We start from the raw sequence: 19696 nt of genomic DNA, 5'->3' as shown, positions 1-19696 counted from the left end.
TAAGACAGGGATCAGAGGAGCAATGGAGGGCATGGAGGGCGTCTGGGTGCGCTGATGGTCCTGCTCTCCCCAGGAATGCCTGTGGATGTCAACTCAGCTGCCTTCCGCCTCTGGCAGCTCCTCAATGGCACCAGCTTCCACGGATGCATCCGCAACCTCTACATCAACAACGAGCTGCAGGACTTCACCAAGACGCGGATGACGCCAGGGGTGGTGCCGGGCTGCGAGCCCTGCCGCAAGCTCTACTGCCTGCATGGCATCTGCCAGCCCACTGGCGCCCAGGGCCCCGTCTGCCACTGTGAGCCCGGCTGGGACGGGCCCCACTGCGACCAGCCCCGTGGTGGCCCCTGCCAGGGGCACAAGTGAGTGCCCTCACCCCAGTGGCTGCCCTGCAGCGATGGTTCTGTCCTGTTGGCTGCCCCACAGTGACCCATCTGCCCCACTGGCTGTCCTGAAGCAATAGCACAGCCCCACTGGCTGTCCAACAGCCGTGGTCCTCACCCCCTGGCTGCCTCACAGAGACATGGCTGCCCCATCTGGTCTTTGGCTGCGCCAATTCATTGGTGACCCCACCATAACTGAGCTGCTCCATTGACCCATTGGCCGCGGTTTGCCCATTGGCTGCCTCACCACAATTCCTCTGCTCCATCGGCTCATTGCCACCCTCTTCCTCATTGGCTTCTCCGCTACACTACTAAATCATTTGCTCACTGGCTGCCCTTTCCTCTTGGCTGCCCCACCCACACCTCCCACTGGCTGTCCACCACCCTCCCCTGTGCCATCACAGTGGTGCTGTGCCAAGGCACTGCCATGCTGTGTCACTGGCACTGAGTTTGCCAGGGTTGTTCTGTGCTGGTGGTGTTGTGACAGAGCCACACTGGTGCTGTGCCACCATGGCTGTGCCGTACCAGTGCCATGCTGCGGCAGTGCCGTGCCAGTCCCAGTGCAGTAGTGTGCTGGTGCCATGCTGGTGCTGAGCCATGCCATGCTCACTCTGGTGGGCTGGGCACGCTGGTGCCATGCCATGCCATGCTATGCTGGCAGGTCCTGACAGCACCGGGTGCCCACAGGTGCGTGCATGGGCTGTGCCTGCCCCTCGACGCCCTCTCCTACAGCTGCCAGTGCCATGAGGGCTACCAGGGCGCCCTCTGCAACCAGCCTGCTGAGCCACCTGACCCCTGCCACCACCAGCCCTGCATCCATGGCCACTGCCACCTCACTCCAGGTGGCCAGCCCACCTGTGAGTGCCATGATGGCTACACCGGAGCCCTCTGTGACCAAGGTAGGTGCTGAGGATGTGGGTGTCCAAGGAGGGCAGCCCCACACCACGACACCAGGCTAAGTATTGCTGTCCCACTGTCCCACAGAGCCGGAGTGCCGTGGGGAGCCAGTGCGGGACTACCACCAGGTGCAGCGGGGCTATGCCATCTGCCAGACAACGCGGCCGGTGGCCTGGGTGGAATGCCGGGGGACCTGCGGTGGCCCTGACGCCGGTTGCTGCACTGGACTGCGGCTCCGGCGCAGGAAATATGCCTTTGAGTGCAGCAACGGTGCAACCTTCGTGGAGGAGGTGGAGAAGCCCAGCAAGTGCGGCTGCAGCCAGTGCCTGTGAGCAGCCACCGGCCCTGCAGAGCTGAGGGGCTGCCAGGGAGACCCCCCAGAGCCAAGGACCTCACTTTGCCCTGCGGGCATGGTGCTGCTCTCTGGGTGTTCCGAACTGCAGCTGCATCCAAGGAGCCCGGCAGAGGGTAGAGCTGGTACATCTAGAAGGTTGGGAAAGAAAAAGAAAAAAAAAAAAGGAAAAGAAAAAAAAAACACAAACAAAGCAAATGTGTAGATAGAGAATTTTTTAAGAACTGCAGCTACAGAGATGTGTGGATACAGCGTGAGCACCCTGCCCAGCTGCCCCTGCCCTCTCCTTGCGGCACTCTGCCTCCCTGCCAGCACAGCCCACAGCCATGGAGGGCAGTGCCTGTGTCCCCTCCGTGTTCCCTCCCTGGCAACCCTGTCCCTTGCATCCAGCCAAGAGATCTGAGGGCTTTTCCAACACCTGGGACTGGAGAAGAGGGGCCTGATATGGCAGAGCCCTGTGAGCCATGGCAAGCTGTGACTCACAGAGGGCTGCGTGGTGTAGCCAGCATCCTGTAGTCCTGGTGAGCCCAGAGCCTGTTTTCCCATCCTCTCCTCTAGCAGCCCTGGTCTCCCTGCTAAGGACCTGCTATTGCCCCTATAGCAGCTGCAGCAAGCAGTTCCCTGGTGTGGTGGCCAGGGTGCTGGAGCCCAGAGTGCCCCAAATAATGCCACAAGCTCCATGGCCACAGCCTGACCATCTGATGGCACCCCCGGTCTGTGCATGCTGGCTGGGCTCAGCAGGGAACAGGGCATGCACGGGTCCAGCCTACTCTGATCACATCAGGGCCATGCTGGTGGAGCAGGACAAGGCACACTGGCAGTGCCAGGCACACTGAGTGGGGGACAGGCAGCAGTGTGCACGTCCCTGGGGGTCCCAGCGCCAACCTGCCCTGTGCCATGGGGACCAGCACTGTACCATTCATGTGGAGAGGGCCCCAAATATTCCTGGCCCAGCCAGAGGGCTCTGCTCAGAGGTGGGAGTCATGTGAGGCAGCACAGGAGGCCCATTCTTCCAGGCTCTGCCCTGGGGGAGTGGGTCTGCAGCTGGGCAAAGGTGCCCCATGTCCCACTGACCCAGCCAGCAGGAGCAGGAGGCCGCTGGGACAGCCAGGGTGCGAGTTTGCCATGTTCATCACTGGGACCTCAGCCTTGTGGGTTCTAGGGCCAGTTGAAGAGACTGAAGATGTCCAAGCCTGCAAACCTGGAGCCAACACCACTGCCAGGGCAGGACCCACCAGCTCTTGGACTCAAGCATCCATGCCTGGGCAGCACCTCTCCAAAGCCCACAGTGTCAGGGGATATGCTGGGCTGGAGTGGGAGCAGAGGCACATGGGGAGCTCGTGCCAGGGTACTGCACACACCTGACATCCACAGCAGTATCACCTGTCTGATTGTGGGGGCCAAGGATGGTGGGGGCCTGACCGGGACACTGCAAATGGCTGGACAGTGAAACTCCACATCACTCAGGTGGACAGACTTATCCCAGGGCTGCAGCGCTCCACACCGCTCCAGCATTTTGGCTTCAGGTCCACACTGCCAGCTGCAGCCGGGCTCCGGGTATCTCCATCAGACACACCCAGCTGTCAGTGCTCTCACCATTCCTCCTCACCACTGGTATCCAGGACGTTCCCACCACCACGAGGATGTGTTTCTGCCACCAATGCCCTCTCCATGGGAGCTCCTCTGCCGCACAGAGGAGCCGGGACGCGTCTCATTTTGCCTGTGGCCCGGCTGGGGCTTGGTTGTGTTGTGTTTCTGTTCTTGCTGTACGCTAACCGCTAAAGTATCTCTTTATACAGAATACTTACAGATTCTAATATATATTTGTATTTCATTTTGTTATAGTATTTTTATATGTTTGGGGTCAACAAATGATGTTTTCTTTTTGTTTACAGATGCTACTGGGCAGGAAAATGACGGTGGCTTTGTTTGGCCTGTGGGGTTTGTGTGTGTCACTATTGAAGACGCTGGTTTGTACTAGGCTGGCGAGGGAGGCACTGGGCATCCTTCCGCTGGCAGAGGCTGTATTGTTTTAGGAGATGTTTGGTATTGTCTATGTTGTCTTCCATGTGAACATGACATTTATTCATTCAGAGGCTTGGCCTCTTCTTTCCTGGAGGGGAGAAGGGGGCAGCTAGTGCTTGGGAGCTGCTGGGTGTGTGAGGAGGTGGCACAGGCTGGAAAGAGTTGATCCTGCCATGGGGGATGATTTGCTACTCCTGGAGCAGCCCTGGCCACTGCTTCTGGCCAGAGTGTGACCCACATGGTGCAGGGACATGCAGCTGGGGTTATCCATGCAACGCCTTGCAAAGGGAGTCACTGCATGAGGCAGCGTGAGAAGCCGTAGGGCCAGTGCCTGCTGTGTGGATGGAATGGCTACAGGCTATAGGGGAAACTGGGCACATGTAGTTCTCTGGGGATTGGGGGGGGCTTGGTAGCAGTCCCCAGGAACACAGAGAGGTTGCACTGTTGGTGCCACAAACATAATCTGCCACAGCTCAGGCACCGGTGTGGGAACACTGAAATCCCACATGGGCATTTATATCCCCCCTCCAGAGGGAGGGGATCACACCTGGAGGGTGCCAGCCCACTGCCCTCCGCCCTGTGCACTCACTCACCTTTGCCCTTCCCCACTTACCACACCAAACAAGTGCTGATATCAAAGAAACATTTAATAAGCTGCAATAAAATACGGACCTTTAGAAAGCTCATAGGGTGAATATCAACAGAAAACAAGGTTGTGGGAATCCTTGAGGAGTTCAGATCTAAGTCAGGGACCTTTTATCTGGAACAAGAACACAACTTTTTCCATAGGCTAGGATGAAATAAAAGACAGGAGCACAGAGTTCACAAAATGTCAACATTTAGAGAGTCGATACATATTCAAAGTTCAAATGACCCAGCTCTTATAGCTATACATATTGATTTAAAGCAACTTAATATAATTTTATTTTTTTTTTTTATATATACACTTTCAAAGGTTCATCAGGTGAGGTATGTAAACATTATTTAATGGAAACTCCTCTCCACATTTCCAACCGAGAATTCACAGCAGACAGTTCATTTTCCCAACTCATGACACAGTACTTCCTGCTCCCTACAGCAACCGGGAATGCCGTCCCAAGCCACGGCTCTCCCAGGCGCAGTCACCGGCTCCCACTTCCCACTGCTGGTCTGTACAGTTCACATTGCTTAGGCTCAAACATACAGTACCGGACAGGAGGAATTTCAGCTCAGTGTCTAAAATTCATATAGAAACAAACAGAGAAACAAAACTCTCCCAGGGAAGCAGACACAGATGAAGGAAAAACATTTGCCATCAGGGTGGAGATAATATGTAAATGTTGAGCATCTTAAGAAAAAAATTACTGTTGTTGTTTCCTTTTTTCTTTTTTTTTTTTCTTTTTTTCACATACCTGTTCCAAGGGTGAAGGAAGCATGGGGTTGATGAGAGGTCCTGCAGGGCTGGGACCCAGCAGCACTCCTCACTCCATCCCCCAAAGTCAGAAACCCATCACCATAAAAGCAGCCCTGATCCTGCTGACACTGCCCCACTGCCCCACACAGATAGCTGGAGTGGGGGTCAGAGTCAGCTACACTTCCAGGCAAAAGAGGGGTTAAGAGAAAAAAAAAAAAAGAAAAATCTGAATCCATTTAGGAAAAAAATAACCAAATGACCTCAAACCTCCTAGAAGATAATTAAAATTGCAGAATGATAAGCAAATAAGCAAATGCCCTTCTCGAGCCAGCCCTGGGTTTGTAGCGGTGACAGCGGTGTGCTCCCTTGGGTCACCCGTACCCGCAAAGGCAGCTGCTCGCTGCAGTAATTCACTAGCAGGAATTTGCTATCAGTAACTACCTGCCCTACCCCGGCAGTTTTGGGGGGGTTCCTTGGGGGTGACAGCAGCCCCCACCTCCTCCATCCCTGGGGATGCTTCCTTGGGCATCCCCAGGTAAAGAGTTCCCCTCCATGCCATGCTGGACTGAGCCCCTGCCAGGAGCAGGGTTATTCCCACCCAGCCCTGATCCCCGAGAGCCCCTGCCATCAAAGCAGACATTATTACTACAAATCTTATTGCTTGCAGTGCCCCCCACCCTGGGGAACGGCCATCCCGACCAGCCATGGGAGCTCACTGCCTCCCTGGGCACCGTGGCCATCGGCCAGGCCTGACATCATCAAAACGAGACGAAGAGGAAGAGTTAATGCTTCAACTTTGATGTGACATAAAACCAAACGGAACACCACCACCACCCACCCCACCCCACCCCACCCAACACTGTCCCACCCCGTCCCATCCCCCCACGCAATCGCCAGCCCTTTGGTTGCGGCACGCCGGGCGACACAGCCCCACCAACCAACACACCAGTCAGAACAAGAACCTGTGGAAAGCCCATGAAATAAATATTTAAAAAACCTATTTACAATATTAGATCCGTGAGCATGAAGTGAGAGAAAAATGCTTTTTCCTGTCCCCAAAAATCTTAAAAAGTAGGTTAGCATCCTGCCGCCTAGCACAACACTATCTTACATGGCACCTACACATAATATATATTCACATTTCATTTTAAAATTAGGTACTCTTACAAACAGACTTAGAAAACATTGGCTAGCAATGCAGCCCATGGGACCACCTGGCCTCCAGACCCATGTCACAAATGCCGGCCGGCTGCATCCCAGCTCCTTCGGCTGCCCCAAAGCTGCCAACGTGCCCTGAATCAAAACCGCCAGCTGCCCTCTGCCGCCCTTCAGGGAGAGGGTGGAAGTGCTCACGAAGGAGAGGGCTTGTCCGCGGAGAGGGAGGGAGGGAGGATGGGGACTGTGATTTCTGCTAAGCCTAGGGGTGAGCTTAATACAAACAAGAACTCCTGAGAACATCTTAGAACAGATGGATTCATTTCACAACCACCAAGCTAAAGGATGGGCCAAATGGATACTACGACACACGGGGGAGAATGTGCACGACGTGGGGACATCGTAGCCTTGTGGTTTGCTCAAAAAAACTACCACTACAAGAAAAGCTGCAGTGGTGTTCCCTGGCAGGGGGGAGCCTACCCCCATCTTGCTCCTGGGCTGTCCAGGCGTACAGCCCAAGGATGCAGACCCGAGTACACCTTGGCTGGGGCTCAGCCCTCTTCTCCCAGCATGACTGCTGGTGGTGGGAAGGTGAGAGCCCAACCTGGATGGCCACCCACACCTCCCTGCTGCTCCAGGAACTGCCTGTGCCTACAGAAGGTTGGGAATCATAGCTTTCTCAGTCATCTTCTACTGGGAATGCAGTTGTCAGGTTGAAAGTATATGAGCTGGAAAGAGAAAATGTCCATCAGCAAGTTTTAAAAATGGGGCACCAGTACATCTGATTGTGTGTCTGTTTCCTGGGAGGTTACTAGGAGCTGGCAGAGCTTTTGGAAACACCAGCATTTCCAGAGGTGCCACAAGAGCAGCTGGGACGTGGGGTGGGCTGCATCTTTGCTCATTTGCATGTCAGCAAAAATCAGCATGAGCAGCCCACCAGCCCACTCAGTCCAGCACTGCATGGCTCCCCCAGCACAGGAGGGACAGGGATGCAGAGAGCAGCAGTGACAATTTCATCCCACTCTCCCAGCTCGTGGACATTAATCAGCAACATAGAGGAAAGTTTGTTGGAAGTATCAGCACTGGTTGGACGGTTCTTCAGAGAAGGTTTGCTGCAAATGTGTCTCACCGACATGCTGGCAATTGACTACAGAAACCCCACTGCACACAGCAAACACCAGCAAACAGGACCTTGCCAGGGACAAGTCAGTGATGAAAATAAACACATGCATGTCTTGGGTACATTGCATGCACCCTGTCAGCAGGGAAACCTATTCCAGGGCTAGCCTTCCTAGACAAGATCCTAACAGCTGCAGGTAGTAAGGGCCACCCTGGGCTCAAACTGCTCTTACTGCAGCACTCAACCCCCAACATAAGTTTGGACTCTGAGCTTGGCAAACGGAGCTCCTCCTGGAGGTTAATTAAGATATACAGATCCTGACCATATGAAGGGTGAAACCCAGAGCTGCCGATGACAAAGTGAGAGAGGAAAAGGTAAGCATGCAAATGAGGGGGGCTGGCAGCAGAGGGACAGTGAGGACATCTGTGAAGGTGCAGAGCTAAGAAGATGCTGCACCTGCTACATGGACTGGGGTGCATGATGAAGACTAGTTTCAAGAATATCATGAGAAAGTGCCCAAGGACAGCCGAAGTAACTGGAAGAGATCTGTTTTGTGGGATGAAGCACTTGCAATCCAGAGCTGAAGAAACACAGGGAGCTGTAGGGTGGTGCAGGAGACGAGGAGCGCAGTGAGGCTGCAGATCTGAGGATGGCACTGTGGTAGTGCCAGTGGGCAGCTCTGCACCATAGCACATGGAAACACACTCCATGTCCATGTGGAATAAGGCAATAAATCGTGTTGTTTATTTCCTTCCATTCATTAAGCTCATCTGCAGCTCCCTGTGCATCCCTTGCGTGGCGTAAAAGCTGCCTTTATTGGGAACAGCCTGCTTTAAAGCAGGGGCTGTGCCTCAGCAGCACACCTTGCCATTGCCTCGCTGCAGGACAAACAGGAACGAGTAGCGCATGTCATTAACGAGAGCAACAGGTTATATACATGTGGTATCACCTCTGCTTACTTCTGTGTCTCTTGTGCACTGTTCTGGCTGAAATGTGGCTTCATGAAGAGAGGAAATACAGAAGTATATTGGCAACACGAGAGTAATGCAACACGAGGACTGATTGGGGAAAAAAAGGAGAAAAAATTCAAATTTCTTAGCACTGATTAAAAAAATGGAGCTATCCAGCCAATGCTACCTTGCCAGGCAATCACCTCACAGGCAGACCCTTTAATTTGCTACCAGTTCAATTTTCTAGCAAATTACAGCATTCCTTCTTCCTGCCCCAAAATAAAGCACTCAGAAAATCAACTGCAAAGCACGTTAAAAGTAGGTCTTTTAGTCTGCAAGGCCTGATTCTTATTACTGGTGTCAAATGGAGAATGCACACAGGAAAGGCAGAAGACCCAAAGACAGCATCTCCAGGAGCAGTGACAGCATGGAGAGAAGCCTGGCAAGGAGCTGGGGGCTTCCTCAGAGCAGAAAGCCTTAACACTTTTCTAGAGATGACAAAGGCCCCTGGCCCACCTTACCCCTGAGGTATCCTCCCCTGTGGGGTAACCCAAAGGACTGCACAAATCTGTAATTCCGAGAACTTGTACTAATGTAGCAATATTCCCACTTCAAGGTGGGCTGTAGAGGTCATGCCCCAAGTGCTTCCTGCAACAGTTCAGTCACAGGCAATGGCTTCAGTCTACCCATTCCTTGGCAAACCAGCCAGCTCTCCCTAAAAACTACCTGCATGAGTTAAATCTACCACCCAGTGCATCAGCTGTGGGAGGAAACACTTCTGCCAGCTTCTCAAAAACAGCACTATGTAAAGAAGAATCACTCCAGCTTTCCTCAAAACTGTAATAAGGTGGAGTTGTTTGGAGGAAAGGAGGAGGCAGAGACAGAGCAGTTCTGAGCAAGGTTTACTTGTCCAGCTGGGGAGAGCCCTGCAGAGGTTGTGGCCAGGGACCGGCCCTGAGGACAGTAGAGCAGGGAGTCAAGGGGTCCCTTGTGACAAAACCCCAGACCACCTCACCACCTGGGACAGCCCAGCTCAGCACCTCTTGCAAACCCTGTCCCTGCAGATGCCCAAGGTGCTGCTCTGTGTCTTCCCACCCAAGCCAGGTGCCCCTGGGCTGGTCCCAGGCAGCAGGCTGGGGCAATTGTATTTAAAAATGGGTTTCTTTGAAAAAAAACCTCAGAATTATTTGCTTTCTGTTCATTTGCTTTCTGAAGAAAAGATTAACAACCCACAGCCCAGCACAGAACCCTCTTTTTAGCCCCATCCTGACAAAAAACCCACACCCTCTACCTTTCCTCATCAAAGTGTGCAGAAATTCAGATTTACACCTACAAGGCTCAGCCCAGCTCCTGTTAGGCTCTTTGCACAGGACATACCGGATCTAATGTGGGAAAACTAAGGCTTGCCAAACGTCTCTGGAAATCCCCAGGGAGGGACAGAGATGCTGGTTGAAGGTGATCAGAGCCTGGGACAAGCTGCAGGCATTCTGAGTCTCAGACCACATTGCCTGCACCATGCCCAGCATGGCCAAACCCACCTCACTCCCCTCTGGAGTCCTGCAATTCCCTGCCTTCAGTACAGGAAACCTCCATCCAACCAAGTCAAAACATAGCAATACAAGAGAAGACCACAGACTGAGACTGGAAGTTAAAAGGTGGGGGAGGAATATAGCTTTTCTTTTAGCATCTCTGCTTCCTTCACACAAGAGGTCCTGGCCATTCATCTTTGGAGCCAATGCCTGTCATGGACACTGCCAGGAAGCTCAGTGTGCTGATCCCACCACTGCCTAAGCACTCACCAAACCAGGACAGAGATGCTCAGATGCTGTTCCACTCCTGCCATCTCCCAGCCTTGCCACACTTGAGCCAACTGGTGCTGGAGAAACCCAGAGTGCAGGAAGGCAGCTGGGAGGCTGGGAAGCACCCCATCTAGAAAACCTCTCTCCACTTGCTTTCTCTAGGGTTTTATCCTAATGAGGTTCCTGCTCCCAGAAGAACAGAAGACAGCAGGACAGCCTGCATTTACCAGCAGCTAAAAAATGAAAGAGAGAAAGAGAGAGGGAAAGCCCCAAGGAGCGCTCAGCACTTGGTGACCAGCGCAGGAGCTTCAGGAGCGATGGTGAAGGATGGGGAAAGGGGGGTTTGCTGCAGAGGAAAGGCTTGAGGAGCAGAAGTAAGAGGAGTGCTCACACGTACATCTGGCCCAGAGGAAGGAGAAGAAATCCCAGGCCCATGGGACTGCAGAGAGGCTGCCCCAGCTAGGGGTTAGAGGAGGACCTAAGTACGGATGGAGAAGCAAGAGGGAAAGACAACCCGCAAGAAAGGTGCAGAACAGTCATTTAACTGCCATCAGTGCCCTCTTGCCTCACACCTCTCCTGAAACGCTTTTAAATCTTTTCTGATGGAATGTTTGACATATTTAATGCATGCAGTAAAAATTAAAGTAATAGATAATTTCGTATTAATCTGTACAGGGACTGACAGGCTAGATTTAATCACTTCCTAGCTGTTCAGAGAGTTAACTTGATTCTAGCACGATTCAAAGGAAAGGCAAAGGATTTTTTTTTTAAATCAGCCATTTCACAGTAAGAGAAAAATGTGCCGTAGCACACAAAAATGTGTGCATCAATGTTGGGGAAAGGGAATACCTGCAGGAGAGCTAGAGGTGCTCTCTGAAGGGCATGCAAATCTCAAACCCCTGGTTTCATCCTCTGTACTAAATGTGTACAATGAAAGATTTAAAGACAATAATCTGCCTTTCACCTCCAGCCCCCAGGCTTTGGGATCTGGGGTTCAATGCCAACCATGAAAAGCAATTCCCTTTGCAGCCAAACCCTCTCCAGCCTCTGCTCCCAGGGCAGGCATCTCTTGAATTCATGGCCTGCACCAGAGCCTTGCTCTCAGCAGGGACAAGCAGCTGAGCAAGGACCAGCAAGGCAGCTGTTAAAGGTCTGGCAACCTCAGAGCCCACACGGTGCCCTGCCAGGCATTGCTCTTTCTGTGTGGGAAGGGGTTGGCATTGGGATTCCTGCAAATGGACTTTGTGCAGGAATGTGAAAGTGAAGCCGTGGGAACGCAATGGCTGAGCAGGGTCCTTTCCTGACCACAGCACTCACTTCCCAGCCACTGATCGTCTCTGCCCAGCAGAGCCAGCAGAGCCACATGCTCTATGCACTTCCAACAGGTTTTTCTCAGAGAAGCCAGGCATTGTGACCCTGTTCTGTCACTGCAGACCCCCAGCTGGCTTTCAAATGTGCTGCAGAGGCTTGAGGAGGAGCCTTGCAAAGGTGTCATGCAGGACAGTGTAGAGATTCAGCCTCTTTCAGACTCCACAGCCAGACGCAAGCAAGGACAAACCTCCCACACCTCGCTAGTAAAAGGATGAAATGCAAATTATGGTAAAAAATAAACTTAAGGCAGTCCCTTATCCCAACCCTATTCCAACTGCAAATCCTGGCTTAGGAAAGCACTAGGCAAGACATGCACAAAAGCACAGGGTGAGGGCCAGGGCTCCCCTCCTGCAGAGCACCAACATCAGAAGGAGCTCAAGCCCTTAAAAAGGGAGAGATGCAACTTTCAGTGAAGAGCTGCAGAAACAGCTTTGCCATCAGAGACCACAGAAATCACCACGAGGGCAGGGAAATGGGAGAAGGAGGTCTGTCCAAAAGCAGAGCATGGCAGGACTGGTTCATCCCTGAAGCCAGCAAGAAATAAAGACAGATACAGCCCAGCATGCCCGGCTGGCAGCAGTGCATGCAGCAGCATGGTACCCAGAGCCCCCACAGCACCTCCTTGGCCTGAGCAGGCCCACCCCACACCACAGGCTGTGCAGTGGGAACAGGTAGCCATCAGCACACACACACCAGTAGCTACTTCACACTCTTATGCAGGTAACAGTCCAGGACACCAGCAGCTGCTACCAACGAACCAACAAAGGACAGACTCGCCTTTCTCTCCCTCAGTGATGGGAAATGGTTTTGGTTTTGCTTTAAATGCCACTAAAAAGACAGACAGAAGGAGGACTCTGAAGGAAAGGGAAATGTTTGTGTGCACCCAAAGCTGACGAAAGCTACTTCACGTGCACAAAGGTGGTTTTCTTTCTGCTACAGTACAAGTGCTTGTGCCTCAAGTATAAAACGCAAGCCTCCAAATCACACAGACCAGCTTCTTATTTTTATTTTTAAAGTGATAAATAAGGCACTGTACTTTTAACAAAAACTGCCTGGTTCCAAGTTTTAAAAACCCAAGGAACTTTCAAACTGCAGAAACTTCCTTCTGAACAGCAGAGCCAGACAGGTTGACCTCTTCTCTGTCCGAGACACATCTGCTGATGCCTAAAATCATGGGCGTTATCCTTTAACTGCGGATTTTTAAAGGCTTGCTACAGCTTATAAAAGCAGCTTTAGTTAATGCATGGTAAAGGGTTACTACTATACATCAGTTTTGTACATGGCTACCGGTTCTTCGCTACTTCGGGTCCAGTCGCGAGCGTTTGCTGTGCGAACAGTCCACTTTTGCCCTCAGCTTCCTCTTGCCCTGTGACACATTGTTCTCCTGCATTTTCTTCATGGACCTTGTCAGGGTCTTCCCACTGCTGTGCTTCTTGTTGGCCATCTTCTGTGACCGTGTGGAGGACTCCCCCAGGGGCTTCTGCTTCGGAGACTTGGACAGCTCCTCGTGGCTGGGGGGGAGCAGGGTCCGTCTGCTGGTGTTCTCCTTGCCCTTCCGCATAGGGAGCCGCACCTTCTCCAGCTGCCTTTTCGGGACTCTCTTCTCTTTGAAAGACATTTTTCTGGCCAGTTTATTGCTCTTCTCCATGGCAGCCTGCTTTCGGGTGGCGGGAGCTTTTGTGCTGACCTCTGAATGCTTCATTTTACTGGTCTTTTTGGCAGGCAGCTTGTCCTTGGTGGAGGAGTTGGATCTCTCCTGGGTGCTCCCACTCTCCTTTAGCATCTTCTTCTTCTTGCTGAGCTGGAGGTCGACTTTGGGCAAGGGGTCCTCTTGGGACCTGCTCTTCCCCTTCCGCCCCTTCCCTGTCCCATCCACTGATGGAGATTTAGCAGGAAAGGCAGCTGCTTTGATCTGCAAGGCCAACTTTGGAGACATCAGGGGGTTGATGCACACACTCTTCCGGCTCTGCTTGTTCTCCAGGGACAAATGGTCCCCTGAGCCATCACTCTGCTTCTCAGCCTTCACCATGCGCTGCTGGGCTCGCAGCTTGCCCCGCAGGTTGGAGTACTTGCGCAGGATCCTGGTGCTTGCCTGCGTGGGCAAGCTGAGGGCAGGTTGAGTGGTTTTGTCTTCGCTCGGCTCCTTGGTACTGGCATCGGTAGGAGAGGTCTGATTGGGAGTGGTGGCTTCTTCAGCCTCTGTTTTATCAACGCTCTCACGAATTTTGGCCCAAAGCTTTTGGTTCTTCAGGTTATTTCGAGCTGGGGTAGTGGCAGCGAACTTCTTGAGATGTTTTTTCAAACGTTCAGCTTGCAGTGAGCTGGGGTAGAGACTGGAGGCAGAATACTTCTGCATGGGGACTTTGATGGGGGGGATCTCCCCTGGGAGACGGGTGTTGAGTTTCTTCACGATCACTAGAGACCTGGTTTCAGTTGTCTCCAGAAACCACTGGCATATGTCAGACAGTTTAAAGGCCTTCATAAAGAGCATCTGGACAGGAGAAAGCTTCTGCACTTCCAGTGATCCTCTACTTTTCCGTGTTCTTTTCTTGCTTTTCCAAATCTCTTTCAATTTGTCAGCTTTGTTCTTTACCTTGGGGGTTGGCTGCACTTCCTTCTCCAGCTGAATCCAGCCCTTCTGGATTTTCATGTACTGAGTGTTGAACTCGGCAATGAGCTCCTGGTTCTCCTCTTCAGCACACCACTCCATGAACTTTGGTTTGCTGTCAGCCATGTCTATGTCCTCCAGTGCTGGGCAGTCATTATTCCCTGAACTGTGCTCATCCCTTGGTTTGGGGATCACTTGCATAGACTCCTTCCCTGGTGTGCTCTTTTTTGCAGTGTCTACGGGTGCAGGTGCAGGTGCGGGTGTGTGTCGCAAGTTATAAAACTGCAGGGCAACCTTTTTATGCTTTGCAGTTTTTGCTGGAAGATGCTTGCTTCCACCTCTGCTGCTGGGACACAGAGGCGAATCGGTCACCAGCTCATAGTTCACCAGCTTGCCCATATCCCTGGCACTGTCAAAGCTCTCCTTGCCCTTTGCACTGGCATTGCCTGGTTTCACATCCACTTGCTTGGCATCATTTGCAGGAACACTGTACTCTGGAGGAAGCAGAATGTTTTTCTTTTCAGAATCAGCCTGGACGCTGATTTCCAGCATCTCACCTGGTTGACTTTGGCTGCTGTTAGCAGAGGGGTCATCTTTAGAGGGATTTTCTCCCTCTGCAGCAGTCTCTTTCACTAAGATGCTTTTATAGGTTTGTCTGGTAGTGACACCATTCTCCTCGCCTGGCTGCTGCTCAGCGATACTCTCTAAAGCCTGGCCAGTGCCTGGCCCCTCGCTGGTTTTGAGCAGCACACTGGGGAAGCAGTCATTTGGGAAGTGTGTGGATGCTGCCTCATCCAGCTCCACTTCTTTCTTGAACCGCTTGGCGCCAGGGCTCTTGGAGAGTTTGATCTGAAGGCAAGGAAGCTGCACAGAGCTGGAAGAACCAGAGTCCTCAGCACTGCCCTCGGCAGGTGACTGGGATTGCTGGCTTCGGAGACATCGATCCGATGCCACAAGTACTCTCCTGCCTTTCTTTCGCTTCTTGTCTAGACTGTCCTTGGAAGAGAGAGAGTCTTTCCCTGCAGTGTCTGAGCTGTTGGGATCAGGTGGCATTTCCCCTTCAACAGGCTCTTTTTCACCTGCTGTGCTGTTATTCTTGACTGCCTCCCCTTCCATGATTTTGGGGAGGGCTGTGCTGACCAGTACAGCATCCTCTTGCTCAAGAGAGCCATCATCTGTCATGACCAATGATTCGGCTTCTGGTTTAGCATTGATACTTTTGTTCACATCTACACACTGCAAGGTTTCAGGGGGCTCCAGGGGACTCTCCCCATCCATAGTGGCAGGGGGCTCATCAGGAGCCTGTGAGCCTGGAGAGCATGGGGAGGGCTCTGCCAGGCACTGTTCACAGAGCTCTGCATCCCCTGAGCCTGGAAGCTGGTCAGGATCCCTGGCACCATCGTGGGCCAAGGGCGCTGTGTCTGTAGTGGCAGAGGGCTGTGAGGGGGACTTTGGCTCTGGGCTGGCAGCGAGGTCTGGATCAGTTTGTATGTCAGAGCCTGGACAACATTCCTCCCCATTGGGTGCTTGTGGGACTGGAATGGCAGAAAAATCAGCAGCCTGCCTGCTGCCACTGCCATCCTCAGAGGAGCCCAGGCTGCTGACAGCCTCACAGGTGACAGTGCCTCCCACTCTCACCCCCCCTCCTTCAGCAGGAGAGCAGTCAGGGGGCGGTGGGCTGGCCAATCTGTCCTCTTTCTGGGGGCTGGGTGGAGCAGAGAGGGAGAAGAAGGGCATGGCCATGGCAGCTTCCCTTGACCGGAGCGCTCGGGTATCTCGGAGCTGCATGGAGCCCAGCTCAGCTCTCTCTTTTGTTTCTCGGCTGGTTGGTGCCACTTTGGCCAGGAGCCTCAGGGAAACCCTCTTCTCACCTTCCCATCCTGCCCCTGCAGACCCTCCCACTGAGAGCACCTGGGGTGGCTTTGCACTTACGAGGGTCTCTGTTCGCAGTGCCGGGCTGCTCGCCCTCTCCTCTGCCCGGGAGCTCTTAACCAGTGTGCGGACAGTCGGGAGCTCACAGCACTCCCCGTTGAAGTAATACCCTCGTGTGCTCTTCCTCGCCGTCCTGTGGGATGACACCGACCGCTGGCTCTCGAAATGGCACTCGGTGATGGGCTGGCTGATGTAGACCACGTCGCACTGGTTGTCGTAGTCGTTGATCCTCAACCCCGACGCCTTCTTGCTCTTCCGAGTGGACCTGAGGGAGGCTGCCTTGGTGCGGGGGTGCCCACCGGGGGTCCGGTGGGCGGCTGGTGTGGCGCCAGTGGGCAGCCAGCCCTCTTTGGACTTGTCGAGCGGGCCCTTGTCAGCCGGGTGCAGGTGGCAGCCTGCCTTGCCCCTGGCCATGGCATGCAGGTGGTTTTCTTGCTTTGGTCTCGCATCTTGTTCTTTCGCGTCTAAGTCCTGGTGCAAAGATGCTTTCGAGCTGCATTGCAAAGTGTTCTCTTTGTCGGCTCTGCGAGGGGGGGTCACTGCAAAGCCAGGATCCCAGGACTCTTCCGGCAGAGCCCTGAAAGAGCTCTTTTGTGACCCCAGACAGCTGTCTAAGCTGTCCTCGCTGCCATTCACATTTGCCACTTTGACTGAAATATAACCTTCCACAAGAGTCTTACCTGCTAGCGGCTCTTTATTGTCCTCACACTTTCTGACACCAGCTTCTTGCTCGTGTCCAGCAGCTTGCTGCCCTTCCAGGCTTTTTGCGGTATGATGGAAATTCAGAGAGGGAGAGTTCAACGTGCTGAGGTATCCTTGGGTGGAACTATCCTTTGGACTAGCAGAGCGAAGCCTGGTGACGGGCAGCTCGCAGAAGTCCCTTCTCAAAGCAGGACTGGAGTGCTCTGCTCTGTCCAGAGACTTCAGTTCTGCCGGCTGCTTCAGGGCTTGTCCTGTAACATGCAGGGGGCCATCAGACCCTGACTGTCCTGGGTCCAAGGAAGAAGGGAGCTTTGATTCAGTAAAAGTAGCACCCTTATCCTGATTTTCAGTGCTTTGCTGGCTACAACCAGAGCCACAAGTAGAGACCTCCATGTTCGCAGATTCAGACAACTGCTGGCCGTCAGAGTCTGGTTGTACTTCAGTGTATATGTCGTTTAGCACACGAATGAACTGCTTCTGGTGATGCGTACACAATCTGACCATAAATTTTTCCAGTGGAGACTTCGGCTGATTGTTAGAGTCTATTGCTATTGTCTCTGCTGCTTCCTCACTAGGGAGACAAAGAGAAAAGCAATCAGTAACATGTCCCAGGGAATCAAAGTTTATGCTGCAAAACCAGAATAACCCTTCTCCTCCCACTCAGGCACATTGCTTGCCTGACCTCCACGTGGGATCAAGCATTCTGTTTTCCTGAAGCTGGCAGGGGTCCCTTCACTCCCAGCACGCACACTTACATGTGCACACATCTGGCAGGACACGGACTGCACTTTTGTTTGTCTCCCACTGCCAGAGCACCCATAATTATACTTCTGCTTAGGATATCCAATGGTATAAGCACCATGTCACATGTTCAAAGCAAACCTAAAAAGAATTAGATTTAGTATCTCCATGGTACCATGTGTAGAAGGCCCAGCACTTCTGGGACCCACCAGGATGGCTGCACACCTCTGCAAGCTCACTCAGCACTGCCAGGCTGGGTGGGAGAAAAGCAGCATCCCAGCTGGGAAGCCAGATGTCAGAAATCTTGAGTTACTCAAAGTCTTTAAATTCTGCTTACACCTCAGTAGCAAAAGATGGGTGTGGGGCAAACTGAGCAGATCTGAGCCTTCTCTGTAATCAGCACAGAAAATCTGGTTAGCTCCCAACCTGCAGGAAGTGCAGGCAGCAATGCACCCTGTGCACTGCAGTGCCATTTGCACTGACTTTTGATTAGCTGCCATTTAATAAAGTGTTTCTACAGCTGATGGGCTTTCAGCACACAGTGGTTGTGCAGAAAGGTGCGCTTCTACCGCACAGGGTCACTGCCACTAGCTAGCGCTCAAACCCAGGCCATTATCATTTACCTGCTTGGCAGAGGCAATTAATTAGGACTTACTGGTGGAGAGGTTAAGGGATAATTACCCAGTGTTTGCATGAACTCATCATGAATGCCATGCCAGGTGCTGTTATCGAGACCATATCTGTTCCCAACGGCAGCACAGGCGATTCCCACCCAGTCCTGACCACACTGAGGGGACACCGCGCCTTGGCACCCACACTGCCTGACACAGGATCTTTGCCAGCAACGTAGGGTTGCTTTGCAGTAACAGTTGCACTTTGCACCTCCTGGCCTTGTATTGCAGGAGTGAAAGTCCTTTCTCCCTCTACAGCCTTTCTCTGCCCCCCCCCCCCCAGCATCAGACACCAATCTCACTCATTCAGCTGGGTCAAGGGGGGCAATGCTTATCACAGGGTTCAGGGGCAGGGTAGGGAAAAGCAGCTTCATGTGGAGCAGGCTTTCCCTCTCCATGCTGTCAGGCGCAGGGCTCGACTGGTGGACGAGGAGGAAGAGTCCTGGCTCAGAGGAGCCATCAGCAGAGAAATAAAGAAGGGAAAGCCAGGGGCCAGAGCCAGCTGTGATCAGTGACAGCCCTGGGCAGCCCTCACCTGTTCCTTACTTACTACTTGCTGGCTGCTTTCTTGGAACTGACAAGCACCAAGGAGGCACTTCCTGTTCCCTCCTTCCCCCACATAGTGGGCAGGGAGAGGCGCCCAGGGCTGCTTCAGGCTCAGGACTGGCCAGGTCTCCTCTTCGCCCAGAAATGCCAGGCTGCAGCCAAGCCTGCCCTGAGCAGCTGCCAGCCAGCCCTTTGCTTTCCAGTTTGCCCACGCATAACGTTTTATGTGTAAAGAGGCTCTGCCTCTTGATCATGGCCACTCAGTTTCCCTAAAGGCTTCTTGGGCAGGTTTTTCCCAAAACCACCTGGAAAGGCTGAGTGAGCTCAGCTTGCCGGATGCGTTTCCGCACCTCCAGAACATATTCCCAGGGTTAGCAATAAACAACATACCTCGAGACTGCTTTACTACACCCCGGCAAGAAAAACACCCTCCAGCAACCGTCTTGACTGGTTCTACCTGGCGCTGCGACGGCTTTCAACTTGCAGCACCTGGGATTAGTTTAAATAAAAATACTCAGGTACAACCTGGCCCCTCTCCAGAGCCCTGCATGGGAAGGGTTATGTCAGCCAGGATCTCTTACACAGCCCAGCTCCTCCCCTTGCCCTGCTGCATAACAAAAGGGGATAAAAAACCTTTCACCTCCCTGGGCTTGGAGCAGGGGGCTTTTTGAAGAGGCAGAGCTCAGCTAATTTTTTTCCACCTTTGCAAAGACTCTCCCCTTACCTGCTCTCAAGCCCAGCTCTGAAGAGCAGCAGCCATCTTCCCACGGGGAGCCTGAATGGCAGCAGCAGAGTTGGGGCCCTGCTGTGGCCCGTCCCACTGCTATGCTCCCCAGGCAGCCACAGGAGGGGTTACAGTGGCCAAACAGCCACTTTCCTCCTTGCCAGGGCACCTTCAGTGCTACACACAATGGCTGTGAAGGAAGAGTCTGTGGCATAGGTGAAGTGGTTGCCTAGGTGGGTGGCAAGAAAGAGAAGGCTGGGTGATGCCTGGTGAGGGTGGAGGTTGTGGGTCTATGTACAGAATTCCTAGGCTGGGAGAAGGGACCAA

At 53.1% G+C, this 19696-nt stretch overlaps 2 protein-coding genes across 5 annotated transcripts in view; one reads left to right on the top strand and one right to left on the bottom strand.

Annotated features, from left to right (window-relative positions):
* The window catches only part of SLIT1 (slit guidance ligand 1), a 61526-nt gene extending 57799 nt beyond the window's left edge, over window positions 1-3727 (top strand). Inside the window, exons 35-37 of the mRNA XM_027672273.1 lie at window positions 74-362; window positions 1071-1282; window positions 1368-3727. Coding sequence (XP_027528074.1) covers window positions 74-362; window positions 1071-1282; window positions 1368-1612 — 746 coding nt within the window. The 3' untranslated portion in view covers window positions 1613-3727. The remainder of the gene's footprint in view (window positions 1-73; window positions 363-1070; window positions 1283-1367) is intronic.
* Window positions 3728-9487: 5760 nt separating this feature from the next.
* Window positions 9488-19696, bottom strand: part of LCOR (ligand dependent nuclear receptor corepressor) — an 82132-nt gene continuing 71923 nt past the window's right edge. For all 4 annotated transcript variants that reach the window (XM_027672104.1, XM_027672105.1, XM_027672106.1 and 1 more), the window contains one exon: window positions 9488-17258. In XM_027672104.1, coding sequence (XP_027527905.1) covers window positions 12743-17258 — 4516 coding nt within the window. In that variant the 3' untranslated portion in view covers window positions 9488-12742. The remainder of the gene's footprint in view (window positions 17259-19696) is intronic.

Source organism: Neopelma chrysocephalum, unplaced genomic scaffold, assembly GCF_003984885.1.
Source record: "Neopelma chrysocephalum unplaced genomic scaffold, ASM398488v2 Primary Assembly neopelma1_97390, whole genome shotgun sequence".
NCBI lineage: Eukaryota > Metazoa > Chordata > Aves > Passeriformes > Pipridae > Neopelma > Neopelma chrysocephalum.
Note: the sequence above shows the minus strand (reverse complement) of the source record. Positions and strands in the feature narration are given on the sequence as shown.